The sequence below is a fragment of the Pararge aegeria genome, chromosome 22, assembly GCF_905163445.1.
Source record: "Pararge aegeria chromosome 22, ilParAegt1.1, whole genome shotgun sequence".
Lineage (NCBI taxonomy): Eukaryota > Metazoa > Arthropoda > Insecta > Lepidoptera > Nymphalidae > Pararge > Pararge aegeria.
In genome coordinates, this window is record NC_053201.1 from 12,130,235 (window position 1) to 12,145,078 (window position 14,844).

Consider the following 14,844-nt stretch of genomic DNA (forward strand, 5'->3'; position numbering starts at 1 on the left):
ATCTTAACGAAATTTGGCACACATATTTTGATTGCTGTGGATTGATCTAGGATTCTTCTTATTTTGTAAAATACCTAGTCTTAATCCAAGGAGATTAAAACAAAGGCTTTTTACCCATGGCGGTGTCACAGCTTAACTTTACAGGTTAAAGGTTACAGAGATAACTTGTATCCATGGAGACGGACAGATAATTAAAAATACATGTGTCAGCACTTAACCCTCTGAAGTTGTAAGATTACTTGTATTAAGGAAAGGTTATTTTCAAATAAGGAACCTAAAATACATTTTATTTCTGAAACACAAAATTAAACTTTATTGACAAATTTTAATGGCTATTTTATTTGGGGTAAGCGTGCTGTCATATTGCTTATATACGCACATCGTTAGTAAATAATCAGCTGGTAAATTTTCATCGTCTTCAATATTGTTTTTTTTCATGCTTCTGAGGAATTTGAAGTATCGTCTTCTTCTCGACCTGAAAGTAATATTATTATTCACAAGTCTTCACTGCTTCCAGTGCAAACCTATCATGCATAAAAAGAAAAAGTGTTTATGAAGAAGCCGTTGAAATAATCAAAAAGTGTTACTGAGAGTCAACTTAATGTATTTTATATTAAATATTAATGTTATATAATTAAATGAATTAATAAATACCTAGTAACTAAATCTTTTTTACATTTACAATTAGTGTAAGTCATGGTTTTTGTGATAATAATTTGTGCAAGATAAAAAAGTCTATTAGTTAGACAAAATATTATATAGACAACATAAAATCACAGAATTAAGAACGTACAGAATCCTCATTCAGCCATTATTGCATGCAGTGCATTGTGTCCAAAACAGGAAAGTCACCTCGAGCACGTCTCACTTCACACCCAAGGAATGTTGCTAGATCACTAACTATTCCTATTTTCAGCATTTTAAGGTAAACGTATAGAGCGTTAGAGGTTAAATAATTACTTTCAACTACTAGATGAATGAAGTGACTAACCGCCAGTGGCGTGCATAGAAGGTATGCACAGGGTATGCAGATGATATAAAATGGAGAAAATCTCCAGAACGAGTTATAAAAATCTTAAGGATAGGCATTGTAAGCGTTATAAAAGCCTATCCTTAAGTATTTATAACTCGAATTGGAGACTTTCTTCATTTTGTATCTGCATACCCTGAGCATACCCTCTATGCACGCCACTGCTAACCGCCTGTTCGAGAAACACTACTAAAGTGTAGTGGTTTGTGATGCCTCAATATTAGTAGTTTACACGGATTCTGTATGTTCTTAATTCTGTTAATAAAATTATGAAATTAAGTAGTGTCGGTGATTGTAGAATGTTTCCATAATCAGCCATCTTTTTTTAATACCGTATGATATTAATTATATGTTGTACATATCATATTGTAATATATATTTAAAATTAAAATTAGTGTTGGAAGACAAAATAAAAAAGTTATTGATTTTAGTGTTTGTTAGGCAAAAAAAAAGTTAAAGTGCTGTATTTCAGTGGTGCAAAGATATATAAACTCCTAAACCTTGTCCAGGAATCCTACGCGCAAGGGTTGCCCAGACAGAGGGTGTAAATTTTGCCGCTGGCCTCCGCAAGACAGTAGCACGCTTGACAGTTGTGGTGGTATTTATCACCCGCGTACTTGCAAAGCCCTTTTCCTATAAAACATTACGGACCAAATGTGTGTATTATGCAGGTTTTAAACATGATAAAGTTCTACCATTACTTTGATAAATTAATATCTGTATAATAAAATTAAAATAACAGATACATTCCACGAAAGTTAGCTAAAAATATTTTGTTTTGAATATTATCAAATCTTTGGGACTTGAATCAAAATACATAAGTATCCCATTATTTCATAAACTCCTGGTATATATTTGTTATTCTTTTATCATATGTAGTCGTACAAAACAAATTTCAGAGTATGATCATCTATAAAACATTTGTAAGTTATAAATAATAAATAAATATAAATAAAATATACCTACTACATTTTATTTATATTTATTTATATTCATTGTAAGTTTAATAGTAGTTTATGTTATATTTATTGTAGTCTTCGATTGTATTCGTATTTTTGTAAATAATTACTTTAATGTTCTTATAGAAATCGTAGTATACGTAAATAAGAGGATAAAGGAATACAAAAGATTAATCTTAGATAATATTTTTGCGAAGCTGAAGAAAAATATGATACAGACTGATTTGAGGCAATGTAGAAAGAATAATGGTTTGCTTTCTTGTTCTCACCATTTTGGCTTAATAAATTAAGCCTATTTCATTTTTTTATAGAATTAAGAAAATTTGCAAGACATATACTAATCTGAATTAATGATATCAACTGAGTTCTCCGTATCTGCGCATCATACGTGTAATTTATCAAAAAATAAAGTCTTATTATTCTTTGTAAATAAGATTTTAAGCTTCTTTCTGCATTTCTAATAAAAAAATATCGTGAAATAACCGTGGCCCTATAAATTTTTTCTTAAGTATATATTGTGTAGGAAAAAAATCCAATAAGTAGTAAGCTCCGAGCTGGGGGATACCGTGGAAGTTTGATTAAATGGAATTTGCATGATATCCGCACGCCATCTGCTCTAGCTAATATATTTTTAATTTATATCCCAAAAGTTGACAGGGCTTGCGAGGGCATTACAGGGCAATGCTTGTTGAAAAATTGTACGCAACTTCGGCTCAATAGCTCCCTTTGAAAACATCGCTCGGCTTTTGTCCGTGTCACAAACTTCTTAACCCTGTATCCTGAGTGGTGTTACGTATAAAAATTCAAAATTCAAAATTCAAAATTCATTTATTTCAAGTAGGCCTAATATAAGCACTTTTAAAACGTCAAGTCTGTCTGTTTGTAGTGATTCTACCACCGGTATAAAAAATATTATCGCGTTTGCGAGAATTTTTCAAACTTACCTGATTTTATTAAAGGTCTGCCCGACATAGACGCGGCTTGAGCTAGACTTTGAGCGGCTGAAATGGAGTTAAAATAAATAAGATTATTTGTGTGTCTGTTATTCTTTTCTTCCTAGTCTCAATTGGTAAATACTAAAGTCGCTTTTTAGTTGACATCTTACACAGTATTTAGAGATTTTGGAATGTTAGGATACTTCATAATTAAGGTGAAGAGACAAGCGTTTTCGAGCATAGATGTGTCTATAAAACCAAAGGTATATTCTTGATTTGCTTACAAACAAATTAACTGACAAACTACAATAATTTTTTAATAGAGTAGGAGGGAGAAAACGTGAATTCAGTGCCTTTCTTAGATTTAGTCATGAAAAAAATGAAGGTGGAATAATACCCAGTAATGCACATTTTCTGTTAAGGTCGTTTGTATGGGGAATGTGTGAATGTAGGGTGTATGTTTCGCTAATGGAGTTCGGGCGTTTATACTCAGGATTTAATGAAATCCCCTTTTGGAGAAAGCTTTACTTTCGGAGCGGCTGCCATCAACGTTCGGCCATTTTACTTGATGACCAGCCTTTTCGTTCCCAATTATTAATAATCTTACGCGAAGTTGACATTTTTCTCCGGTAATCATTTACCGGAACTTTATACGAGAAAGTGCTATAGAAATATTTTGAAATGATGATTAACGCTTGATCAATTCCTTCTATATTATTATTATCTATACATTTAAAAGGCAAAGGTGACTGACCGACTGACTGCCTGATCTATCAACGCGTAGCTCTAACTACTTGACGCATCGGGCTGCAATTTTGCACACAAATAATTATTATAATGTAGGAATCCGCTAAGGATTTTTGAAAATTCCAACCTTAAATATAAAAGTTAAATAGGGGATAACAGTTTGTATAAAATCCTTCATTTATCAATTCATTTTTCAAGTTGATTCCATGAAACTTTGATTTTAGGTTTTCGATTAAAAATAATGAAATACGTGTTTCACATATTTTGAAAATTCCAACTCCAAATGCATCAAATAGGGGATGAAAATTCGTATGAAAGTTTCTGATTTTTTAAGTAATTTACATTCATATTTGTCTATTAGCAGCAAGACATAGTTTCAAACGTTCGTAGTTAAAGTTTACCAAATCTAAAATTGAACTTAACGTGAGCGAAGCCGCGGGCAAAAGCTAGTTTTCTATATACTTATAATATACTTTATTTTTAATTTCATGCGAAATGAATATCTTGTGTTTCACCTGTAAGACTGACGACAGTTTTAGGTCTCCTTAATCATTGTCACCAATTTCTTCGTATTTTATTTGTAGTTAGAAAATAGTTGAGAAACAATTGTACTTACTTTCGCTGCCTTGTGTCATTGCTTGCGACTGAGTACCAACAGAAGATCCACCGTATAATGATGTTTGAACATCTGCTTGCGCTTGACCCTGTACCAGTGCTGATTGCCCAGCAGCATCCCATCCGTTCATACCAGGTTGATATAGTGATTCTATATTATTTATCGGATTTGGATACAATGACGGATACATCTGAGATGCAGCCACTGCGTCAGATTGGGCCTGGGCACTAGATTGACTACCTCCAAGGTAAGGATTAACGCCATATGGAGAACCCAAAGTTTGAGATTGAGCATTGGCCATAGCTCCAGCCTGAGCTTGGGCAGAAGATTGTCCTGGGTAATAAGGATAGCTTCCATATGGTGACGTGCTGATAGTTTGAGCATTAGCTAACGCGTCAGCTTGAACATTCGACTGACCACTACCAGGTGAGTAAGGATAACCGTATGGATAAACACCACCAGATTGGGCTTGCGATTCAGCCTGCGCCTGCGCACTGGACTGTCCTTGACCATAAATACCATACGGGGATAAATTACTAGACTGGGTTAAAGCTTCTGCTTGAGTTTGTGCGCTAGATTGCCCCCCACTTTGGGCATATGGATAGTTACCATATGGAGATAAAAGAGAAGTTTGAGAATTCGCTATAGCATCAGCTTGAGAACTAGACTGTGCACTGCCTAGGGAATATGGATATGAATTACCCAATGGGGATAAATTCATATTTCCTGTTTGAGAATTCGCTATAGCCTCAGCTTGTGCCTGAGAACTAGACTGTGCACTGCCTAGGGAATATGGATATGAATTACCCAATGGGGATAAATTCATATTTCCTGTTTGAGAATTCGCTATAGCCTCAGCTTGAGCCTGAGAACTAGACTGTGCACTGCCTAGGGAATATGGATATGAATTACCCAATGGGGATAAATTCATATTTCCTGTTTGAGAATTCGCTATAGCCTCAGCTTGAGCCTGAGCACTAGACGGTGCACTGCCTGGGGAATATGGATATGAATTACCAAATGGGGATAAATTCATATTTCCTGTTTGAGAATTTGCTATAGCATCTGCATTTAATTGTCCACCAAGTGGACTATATAGAAGTGAGTTGCTGTAAGGCGAGAGGTTTAGATTCCCTGCTTGAGCATTTGCCGTAGCTTCAGCTGAACTGTAGCTGGATGAGGGAGGTACGCCACTATAAGGATATTGATTGCTATTAGCTATAGCGTTTGCTAATGCTGAACTACTAGCTTGGCCTTGATTGTATTCTGATATAGCATTGGAAACCGCATCTGCAGATGATGACCCGTAGCCATTAGCCTGAGATAAAGCTTGCGAAGCAGATGATGCCAGAGACTGGTAACCTTGCTGTTGAGCATTTGCTATAGCTGCTGCATCAGCGGAAGCTTGGGAATTAAGATTACTTTGAGCCATCGCGGCTGCACTAGCACTGCTGCCCAACATTGAACCTGAAACAGAAGTTCATCGGTCATTATAACCTCACAACATATATTTTTTTTATTAGAAAGGCAAACGGGTACGGGCATTTTGGTATATTACTCCAAATCTGTAAATAGAAATTGTTACGAGACAAAAATGGAAAGTGAAATTGTATGGTGTCTTTAAGGTATTTTTTTTTAAATGTAAAGTATTTAGAAAGTTAGCTTTACGTTGTTAATCTAATACCAATTGCACATCTGTTACTGTCGCGTGCGCGTCCTCGCCAGGTTTAGACGAAGATGTGTAAATTTTGTTTCTTAGCTTTGGTTCTATCACGTATGCTGTGCTGCTATTATCATTTAATAAAAATAGCTAAAAACACTTTATAATGAAAAACTTTCAAATGTCAGTCTATACATACCAATTTGACCATATGGCGATACTTGGCCTGAAAAAGGTATATTCATTAATATTAAAAGAAAATTCATCACTCATAACAGCATCAGCAACAATTCTACTACCGTAGTTTCCACAGTTGGGTTGAGGTGTACATTTCGCGTAAACGTATTTGTATACAGTTTCACATGTGCAGATGTTGCAGTCCATGACGTATGGTTGGTTAGGTGGTCTGTATCTGCATGTTGGTTCTGAAAAATCATATTTTTTTGTTTTTTTTTTGTGGGATTCAAAAATAAATAAATAATGTTCAATGTTTTACGTAGTACTGTAGGTAAAAATGTACACCTACTTTGTAGGTGTAAATTTTTAATACTATTGTAATCGATAACATCGTGGTATGAAATAATTTTTGATTGTTTGTCCGGATTCAATTTCAGTATGCCACGTTGCAATGTGCAAATTTTCTTGCAATTTTTTATAAGTTAAATTTCTTTATTCATATTTGATCATACATTTTTACTTCCGCCTTATTAATATTTACTCGTTACCTAATAACATTGCCTTCAAAAGATTGTTATCGGACTTCATCATAGTAATCAGCTTTATTTATATTCCAAGACTGGGATAGGGCAGGAATATAGAGTTTCAAAATTAGAACATTTGTATAGCTTCTCGATATTAATAAAAGGACCTTGAGAGTAAGATTTCTTTGAGAAAATTAACTTTGTGGATATAATTATTCTAGCACTAGTTGTTATAATTATAGCTTGGAAATTGATTGCTTACCAATAAATATAAGGTTGCCGTCCAACGGAGGGCCTGAAATAAAAACATATAGAATTGGTCATTACTGTCCCTCAATAAAAATAAGTTATTTCACGCAATAACTCTTATACCGAACATCCTTACCTGAAACGAGCAATAATACAACAATGAACGCAAACATAAAAACCTAACGGAATTGGGAACCCCAGGGGTGAGAGGTCGATAAATGGGCATCGAGAAAGCAATACACTTAGCTCGCGGTCAATCATTGAACGTTTGCCATTTGATTGTAACAATGATTGGCCAACAATTGGTGGGCCCATCTATAGTTATTGCGTCTGCTTTTAGGGCTCCCCTTTCTGCGATCAGCGCCAAATTTTTGCACTTATGTTTTCGCCTTTAATGACACCTGGGGCGGTTGTGAATTTGCCGTCATTTTTTCAACCGCTTGCCTCTTGGCGTTAGCCTGAAAGTAGGCGTAACTTATGTTATAAGTACTATAACACATGCAACGCTTGATGATTGATGAATATTTTTTATGAATAATATACATAAATGCTTATAATATACATATAAAACAAAAAATGTTGAATCGAACCCACAACCTTGGACTCAGAAAGCAGGATCGCGGCCCATAGCGCCAGTCGGCCGTCAAATTACTGTATTTCAATTACTCTGTTATGTAATAGTGAAGATGGATCATATTTACCAAACAATTAATAATAATTATTATTTTTAATATTAAATAAACCTTTTTAATTATCAAACGGTTTATTTTTTCTGACGAAAATCCAAATAAACGTTTACTTTTTACTTTTTACTAAAGAAATTTATGCATGAACAACATATAACTCGCCAAAAGTTAAATGTTGTTCATGTATTAATTGTAATGTTTCTTTTAGAACTTCCTTTTCTCTGATCGCTGCGAGAATTTCCGCACTCATGTTTTCGCCCTTAACGACACCTGTGGCGATTGTGTATTGCCCCCATTTTTTCACCCGTTTGTCAATTTTGACGGTCATGTCGCACGGAGCGTCGTAAATTTTTTGGTTTTATTTGCTTCACGTTGCCTGCTGGAGATAAACGCTTTTATTTTTGCCCCTTCCTGTTGTATTTTCGTGCGGGTCTATGTGTTTGCGTATTATTGAGTGTTAGGTCGTAGTCTGCCGCCCTTACTGCTCAGAAAACAATTTCTACATTCATCAAGCTGTAAATTTGTAAAATAAATGAATGCATACCTAAGATACCTGGTGACGGTGCCGCTTCAAAAAAAAACAAAATTATCAAATTAAATTGAATTGTTAAATTTTAAGTTGTAAATAGTAAATTTTACAGTCATTTTGACTACTTACGTTTATAAGGTAGACCTAGTGGTTCTGAAAAAGTAATTTAAAACTTTAGTGATTAAAATGATACAAGTTAGTGTTATGAATAAATTTTACCAATTTCTTACCAGGTATTGGTGGCTCGATACCTGGAAAAATTTTCAGTTTATTGTATTTTTTATTTTTTTTAATATTCATGTTTTTGCGTTAGGTATTAAATTGCTTACAGCACGATTTCTTAGTGTAGCAGTTAACTTCAATGTTTACTACGTTGTTTCCGTATATTTCGCTGCAAACGCAGATTTGACACTCGTCCCATGGATGTTGGAATGGTGTATTTGGAGGATAGGGCCTGCAGGTGTCATCTGAAACACAACACCTTAACTTAGTGTGATTAAAGTAGTTTCAAAAGGCTCAAATTATCACAGAAGATTCTACCTAAGATTTTACTTACTTTAGACTTAAAGCAAAAGGCGTACGATAGAGCTAACACCGGCAAAATCAATGTAGCGGAACTCAAAAGGAAAATACTAGTTTTTAATAGAATGTAATGTACCGTTGCCAAGCATGTTTTCAAGCCATGTATCATTATCTATATTACAAATATGTAAAAACACATCTAATACAGCAAGTTTACTACACATTTGATGAATTTCTTAATGACAAGTTGGATTGGAAGCAGCCAGCTTTGCTCTCATCTCCGGCAAGATAGAAAAATGATTGTAAATGTTGATATTAAGAAAGAGCAACTACTGAGTTTCTTGCCGGCTCTTCTCGGTTGAATCTGCTTTCCAAACCAACCAGTGGTAGAGTCACTAAAAATAGTCGTACTTGACGTTTCAAAAGTGTTTATAAAGTAGGCCTACTAAATAAATGAATTTAGATTTTTTTGGAATTAGATACTATCTTTTTTTAAGTCAAAATTGTGACGTACGCGGTGGTGGTCCAGGAAGCGGGCTAGGTGGTCGTGGTAGCGGTTGTACAATTGGTGGCCAAGGAACTGAAAAAGTACAAAACTGATATATAAGTCTCATAAACGTAAACGATGCAGCAGTTTGAAACCGACGATAAAGATCAATAGCGTGATATGATAAAATATTTCAGTGTTCATGAACACTCACTTGGATCTATTTCGGTCGGTCTTTGGGTATGATCTGGAATTAATGGTGGTGATGGCGTAGGTGACGGTGTAGGTGGGTAGGGCATTATTGGGAATTCAGGAACTGGTGGTGGTTGTGTCATCTCTTCGCGACGGGGATCTGAAACAGTTAAATGAAATTATTCACGTATCATCTGCATCTCATTAAAAATTTACACATTTAATACTTTTACTACTCACGACATAGGGGATCCGGTTGGCAAATCATCCTCTTTTCTGTTAGAAGATAAGTTGTCTCTTCCACGCACTTGCATATCGTGCAATTCTCTGTAGGATGTGGGAATGGCACGTTGGGTGGTAAGCTATCGCAAAGCGGCACTGGAAAATGGTAATAATACTATATTTTATTCAATGGATTATTAATAAAATGTATTTATATATTAACAAAAGAAAACACTGCCAAAACAAAAAAAAAACTCCTAATATGAAAGCACAACACAAGAGAAAGATTATAACGGTTAGGGCGTACCCCGCAAGCGACGGTCAGATGCAATCACAGGCAAATAAAGCTAGGGCGTCCCCTACAAGCGATGAGTCAAGACGCAGCGCAAACAACATGCGCATAGCTACATGGAACATCGGTTCCCTGACCGGACGCAGCCGAGAACTGGCCAATACATTAAATAGACGAAATATTAATATCTGTTGTGTACAAGATCTTAAAAACGACATAATCGCGAGCAACACAACAGAAGAGACAACCCACAACCGCACGGTGTGGCGCAGAAATACTTGGAGGGCTGACCCCAAATGAATTGGAATAAAAGCCAGGCGAAAGAAAAAGAAGAACATTGTTGAAGTAGAACCTGATTAAAATCGGTGTAACTTTACGGAGTTCCATGATATATTATGAAAATTAAGCTCTGCAAATCTGTATGGTGTAATTTATAATTTCTTTAATCTTTATACTCCACACCAAACAGATCTTCAACAACGTGTTCAATGTTTACTTTACAATGAATAATTGTTAAGTATTTAGCAAAGCTTAATTTTCGTACTGATTCACTAAAGATTTTTAACAAAAGTTCAATATTATAATATTCTAGCAGCCTTAGCCATCAAGCTTAAAAATAGTTTAATAAAAATAAACAATTTCATAATAATATTTGATTCTATCAGGTAAATGAATTAAAGTAACTCAAAAACAACTGGTTGAATTGGCAAGTGTTTTGGTTGTTGATAAACTCAATACAACGCTTTATGTTTTTGCTTACTTTGATAGCAAAATGGAATCGGCACATCTAGAAGCTTTTTTTTTTATCTTTTAATATTTAGAAAGTATAATTTCAAATATTCATTACTAGTTTTCGCACATACAATGTCTCATCATCATCATCATCATCGTATCAACTTATTATCGGCCCACTACAGGGCACGATGAGAAGGGGCTAAGGCCGTAGTCCACCACGCTGGCCTAGTGCGGATTGCTGAACTCCACACACCTTTCGAGAACATTATGAAGAACTCTCAGGCATGCAGGTTTGCTCACGGGTTTCCTTCACCGTTGAATCTAGTAATTTTTATTGCTTAAAGCGCACACAACTTAGAAAAGAGACCCCCCGAAAGTTATGTAGAAGTACTGCCCACTGGGCTATCACCGCTTCAATGTTTACGGTATAAAAAATAGTCTGTTACTTCCAAGTTCTTTGGCCAAAAGCGCAATGTCATAGCTACATAGGACTTGGAAAGACAGGAATATCTCAATCAAGACAAAAGTGTGTCTGGTCCGCGCACTTATTTTTCCTATATTTTCGTATGCAGCTGAGACATGGACCATTAAAGCAGCTGATAGGCAACGTATAGATGCTTTTGAGATGAGGTACTGGAGGAGAATGCTGCGAATCCCGTGGACGGTACACAGGACCAACGCATCGATATTGAGGCAGCTTAAAATTACAAGAAGGCTATCAACCACCTGTCTTAATCCGCACTCATCTCGACACCAAAGTGCACGTTGCTAAAAGCCGAGTCAAGTGGCACAAAACCGTCCAATAAGTTGTAAGTGGAAGGAGTCACGACCCTCAGCAGTGAGGAACATGACGTAGAGAGAGAGACTTCCAAGTTCTTTGACTACGTACATAAACTCAATCGATATGTTGCTGCGTAAAAGAAGGGCAAACAGGCAAACACACTTCCGCATTTACGATATAAGTATAAATAGTATGTTTACAAAAGTTTACGTACTTGGTACAGGTCTCGGTGGTGTTGGAAGAGGGGCTGCAAATCAAACAAATATTTGTTAGTTTCATCTCACGGAGGGCTTAAACCAAATATTTACTATTTTTATTTGTCCCCATACTTACGTATCGGAATAAATTCTGGCGGTGTTACTGTAACAAAAAGGTTTGGTTTATATCCCGTCCAATTATTATTGTTGAGTGTCCGCCACACTCGTATAGTCTGTTGTTTATCGCGTCTTTTCCTCTCGTGTATTATGGATGTATCTGTACATAATATCATAAATTGGTACACATTTTTATATGAAACAAAATTTTAACTTTACAGCAATATCTTAATTTTTGCAGCTATTCATATTGCAAATGGTGTACTTATTTATGATCAATATTTAGTTGAGGTAACGTATTGGTTTCCCTATGACTTGAACAACTTATCGCGGTAAATGTAAAATACTTAAAATAACGAGAATATTCATAATTAGAAGACTAGTTTAAATTATTGGAAGCGGGACTTAAGCATGATAGAATAAATGATGGAGTAACAAGTCCTCAACTTACCACAACTTGGATTTTCTTCGCATTTGATCTGAACATCCTCTTGGCCGTACACATTGACAACTTTGTTGCATATACACGTTTGACATGGATTCAATGGATTTTCGAACGGCGTGTTAGTTGGTAGAGGCGAGCAAGATACTGAAAAAGTTTTATCTTTGTAGCGTTAACACTACTTTTCTATTAACTGTCGTCTTTTCCTAAGTTTGTCGTCTATACTTAGGTTAAAGCCAAAAATCCATTTACTAATACTTTTATAAGAAAACTAAAGAATTTCATTAACTTTATTATAATTTACCCCTATTTATCTCAAATACTTCTTATCCTTCTTTAAGAAGATGAGCACTAGTATGATACTAATTTTGCATAGCGTAAATGCATAAAGTGTTCAATTATATCGATAGAATTTCAAATAATATCTATTATTTGTAAATAATAATATCTATTATTTGTAAATTTACTCATAGAAGATATTATTAATTTACAAATAATAATATCTTCTATGTGCATGTTTAGATAAAGAATGCCACGAATAGATTGTAAGATACCATATTGGAGTAGAAAAGAGTTGTTACAACTTATATATTACAATGGTCTTAGTTATTTAAAACAGAAGTAGTTTACCTTGTGACTCAGGTACTAAAGGTGGAGGTGGTGGGAATGGAATCGTGTGCACTGGCGGTTTTGGTTCTGGTTTCGTCGCACAGGTGCTGCAACTGACGCAGGCAGCTCTCAAAGTCCATCCATCACGAACACACACACAAACCAGGCATTGGAAAGCCGGGGACCAAATGGTGTGTATTTCATATTCGCGTGTACACGTAATCACACTTTGTCCTCCTATAATTCAAATTATTGGATCCAATAATTGTGATAATAACTACAACATTATAATAAAATGAATCTTATTTAGCTAAATACAAGCAACACATCGTATAATTATTTAAATAATTGTGTAAATATTCACAAAAGATTTATCTCAAGCAATAGTATTCAGTTTGGTTACCTGGCACCAAATCTGGATGAACGTATTCATTTTGCGGAACTAATCTCGATACAGCGCCTGTAATATAAATGTTGTTATATAAATGCTGCTTACAAATAGTATCAACTCATTAATATCAGTGTATACATATATGCTTTACCAGAAAATGCTCCGTAGTTATAGCCCACTGAAATAAAATAAAAAGTTTTAAATTCATCATTACTATTATTTCTGCTCATAAACCTTGAAAAGTATATTTTTGATAATTCAATCATACCTCCCGTTCTGCTACTCGCATCTGCATCAGATGCGTCGTTGTCATCCTGTTCATTCCTTGCCGCAGAATCAGCTCTATGTGAGAAGCAACACAATTGATTTAATTTTTTTATTACACACAGTGGATTTCACTACAGTATCTTTTATTTTGTTTAAAATGAATTTAGAATTTACAGAATGTGCCTCTGCACTACTGTATAACACGGTCAGCATTTTTGAAGGTGCTTATTTTACAAAAGTAAAATGTTCATTCTTACACTCCATCTGATTCAACTTCAACATCTGATCTCCATCCTGAGTGCCCGTATGGTGTTCCACCGCCTGCATGCACTAGAGCCTTGGCTTCAGAGAATGTACTAGCTGCATTTGAACCAGGATAGCCGTAACCATATACGGGATTTTGTACGCCCATATGTCCGCCCATTTGTCCGCCCATAATTCCGCCCATACTGCCTAATGCTTGTGCGTTTGCTGAAGCTTGTGCATTTGCTTGTGAAAGTGTATTTGGTCCATAGTTTTGTGGAACAGACCAATTTGGTCTTGCTGCATTTCCATGAGTACCGCTTCCAGTATAGGATGCGAAACCTGACTTTTCTTCATCTTCAACGGACGTTTTGTCTTTGTTGTCACTACTTTTTTGCTCTCCAGCCACTGCAGCATTGCTTTTCGCTTCTTCTTGCAAACCTTGGAAGTTTATAAAATTTTTCATCGTTACTTGATATTCTTAATAACACAATTATGTAATTGGATTGGTTACATTTTAATTTTATATTTTCTTATGATTCTTAAAAATTTGTCTTTCAGATCAAATTCATTCTTTATAATTTCAGCAATGAGATGAGAATTTTAATAAGATTTTCAATTGTGTATTTATGGCAAAATTAATCATTGATATACGACACCAATATAAGTAGTTAAGACTATTTTCACAGTTTAATATTATGATAATGCAATCGTTAAAATATAGTTAATCGAAATAGCAATATTTTCTATATCACTATATCTTCAAGCATAATTTTCCTATTAGCTATTTAATAAAGCTGAAATAATCACCGTGAAATGTTTAAAATATATTTTACATTCGCTCTTAACAATAAATATCTGTTGTATAAACTTTAGGTCTGAATATGAGAAAACAATTGGCACATCTCTTAGTGGTCAAAGCAGAAATAAGGGCATATCTGTAGAAGTTGAGACGTTACCAAAAGCAAAGTGTACTGGCATTTTGAAAGAATTGAACTTAATTGGGTATATCTTACCTTGGAGATCTTGGGAATTTAAAACATTTTGACCTTTGATACCCGAAGATAACAGGAAGGCAAGGAAACACACGCTTCCGACTAAGCCCCCCCGCATCTTTTATCTAATTTCACTCTTTTGGATCCACTTTTTCTTCAATTAATTCCTAACGATGTTATTTAGGTCTCTTCTCAAACTGAACGATTTGTACCACTTTACTAGCTATAAATACATGACAA

The 14,844-nt window shown here is 35.1% G+C and overlaps 2 protein-coding genes across 7 annotated transcripts in view; one reads left to right on the forward strand and one right to left on the reverse strand.

The window, feature by feature from the left end:
• LOC120633905 (dystrophin, isoforms A/C/F/G/H-like) overlaps positions 1–14,844 on the forward strand; it is a 752,632-nt gene that overhangs the window by 445,690 nt on the left and 292,098 nt on the right. The gene's annotated exons all lie outside the window — the stretch shown is intronic.
• On the reverse strand, positions 267–14,815 carry LOC120633906. 3 transcript variants are annotated; one of them, XM_039904304.1, is made up of 23 exons: positions 14,626–14,815; positions 13,624–14,038; positions 13,368–13,441; positions 13,251–13,277; positions 13,112–13,168; positions 12,730–12,945; positions 12,109–12,246; positions 11,677–11,703; positions 11,558–11,590; positions 9,554–9,691; positions 9,336–9,473; positions 9,149–9,214; positions 8,442–8,579; positions 8,343–8,363; positions 8,242–8,265; positions 8,128–8,151; positions 6,911–6,943; positions 6,247–6,372; positions 6,147–6,173; positions 4,288–5,754; positions 2,934–2,990; positions 1,531–1,663; positions 267–475 (listed from the first exon to the last, which is right to left on the reverse strand). In XM_039904304.1, the coding sequence occupies exons 1-22, from the start codon at positions 14,720–14,722 to the stop codon at positions 1,545–1,547; spliced, it is 3,462 nt and encodes a 1,153-aa protein (XP_039760238.1). In that variant the 5' UTR covers positions 14,723–14,815; the 3' UTR covers positions 267–475; positions 1,531–1,544. The 3 variants fall into 3 exon arrangements, with proteins under 3 accessions (XP_039760238.1, XP_039760237.1, XP_039760239.1); XM_039904303.1 differs by having other exon boundaries at positions 13,624–14,050; XM_039904305.1 differs by lacking the exon at positions 1,531–1,663 and having other exon boundaries at positions 13,624–14,050.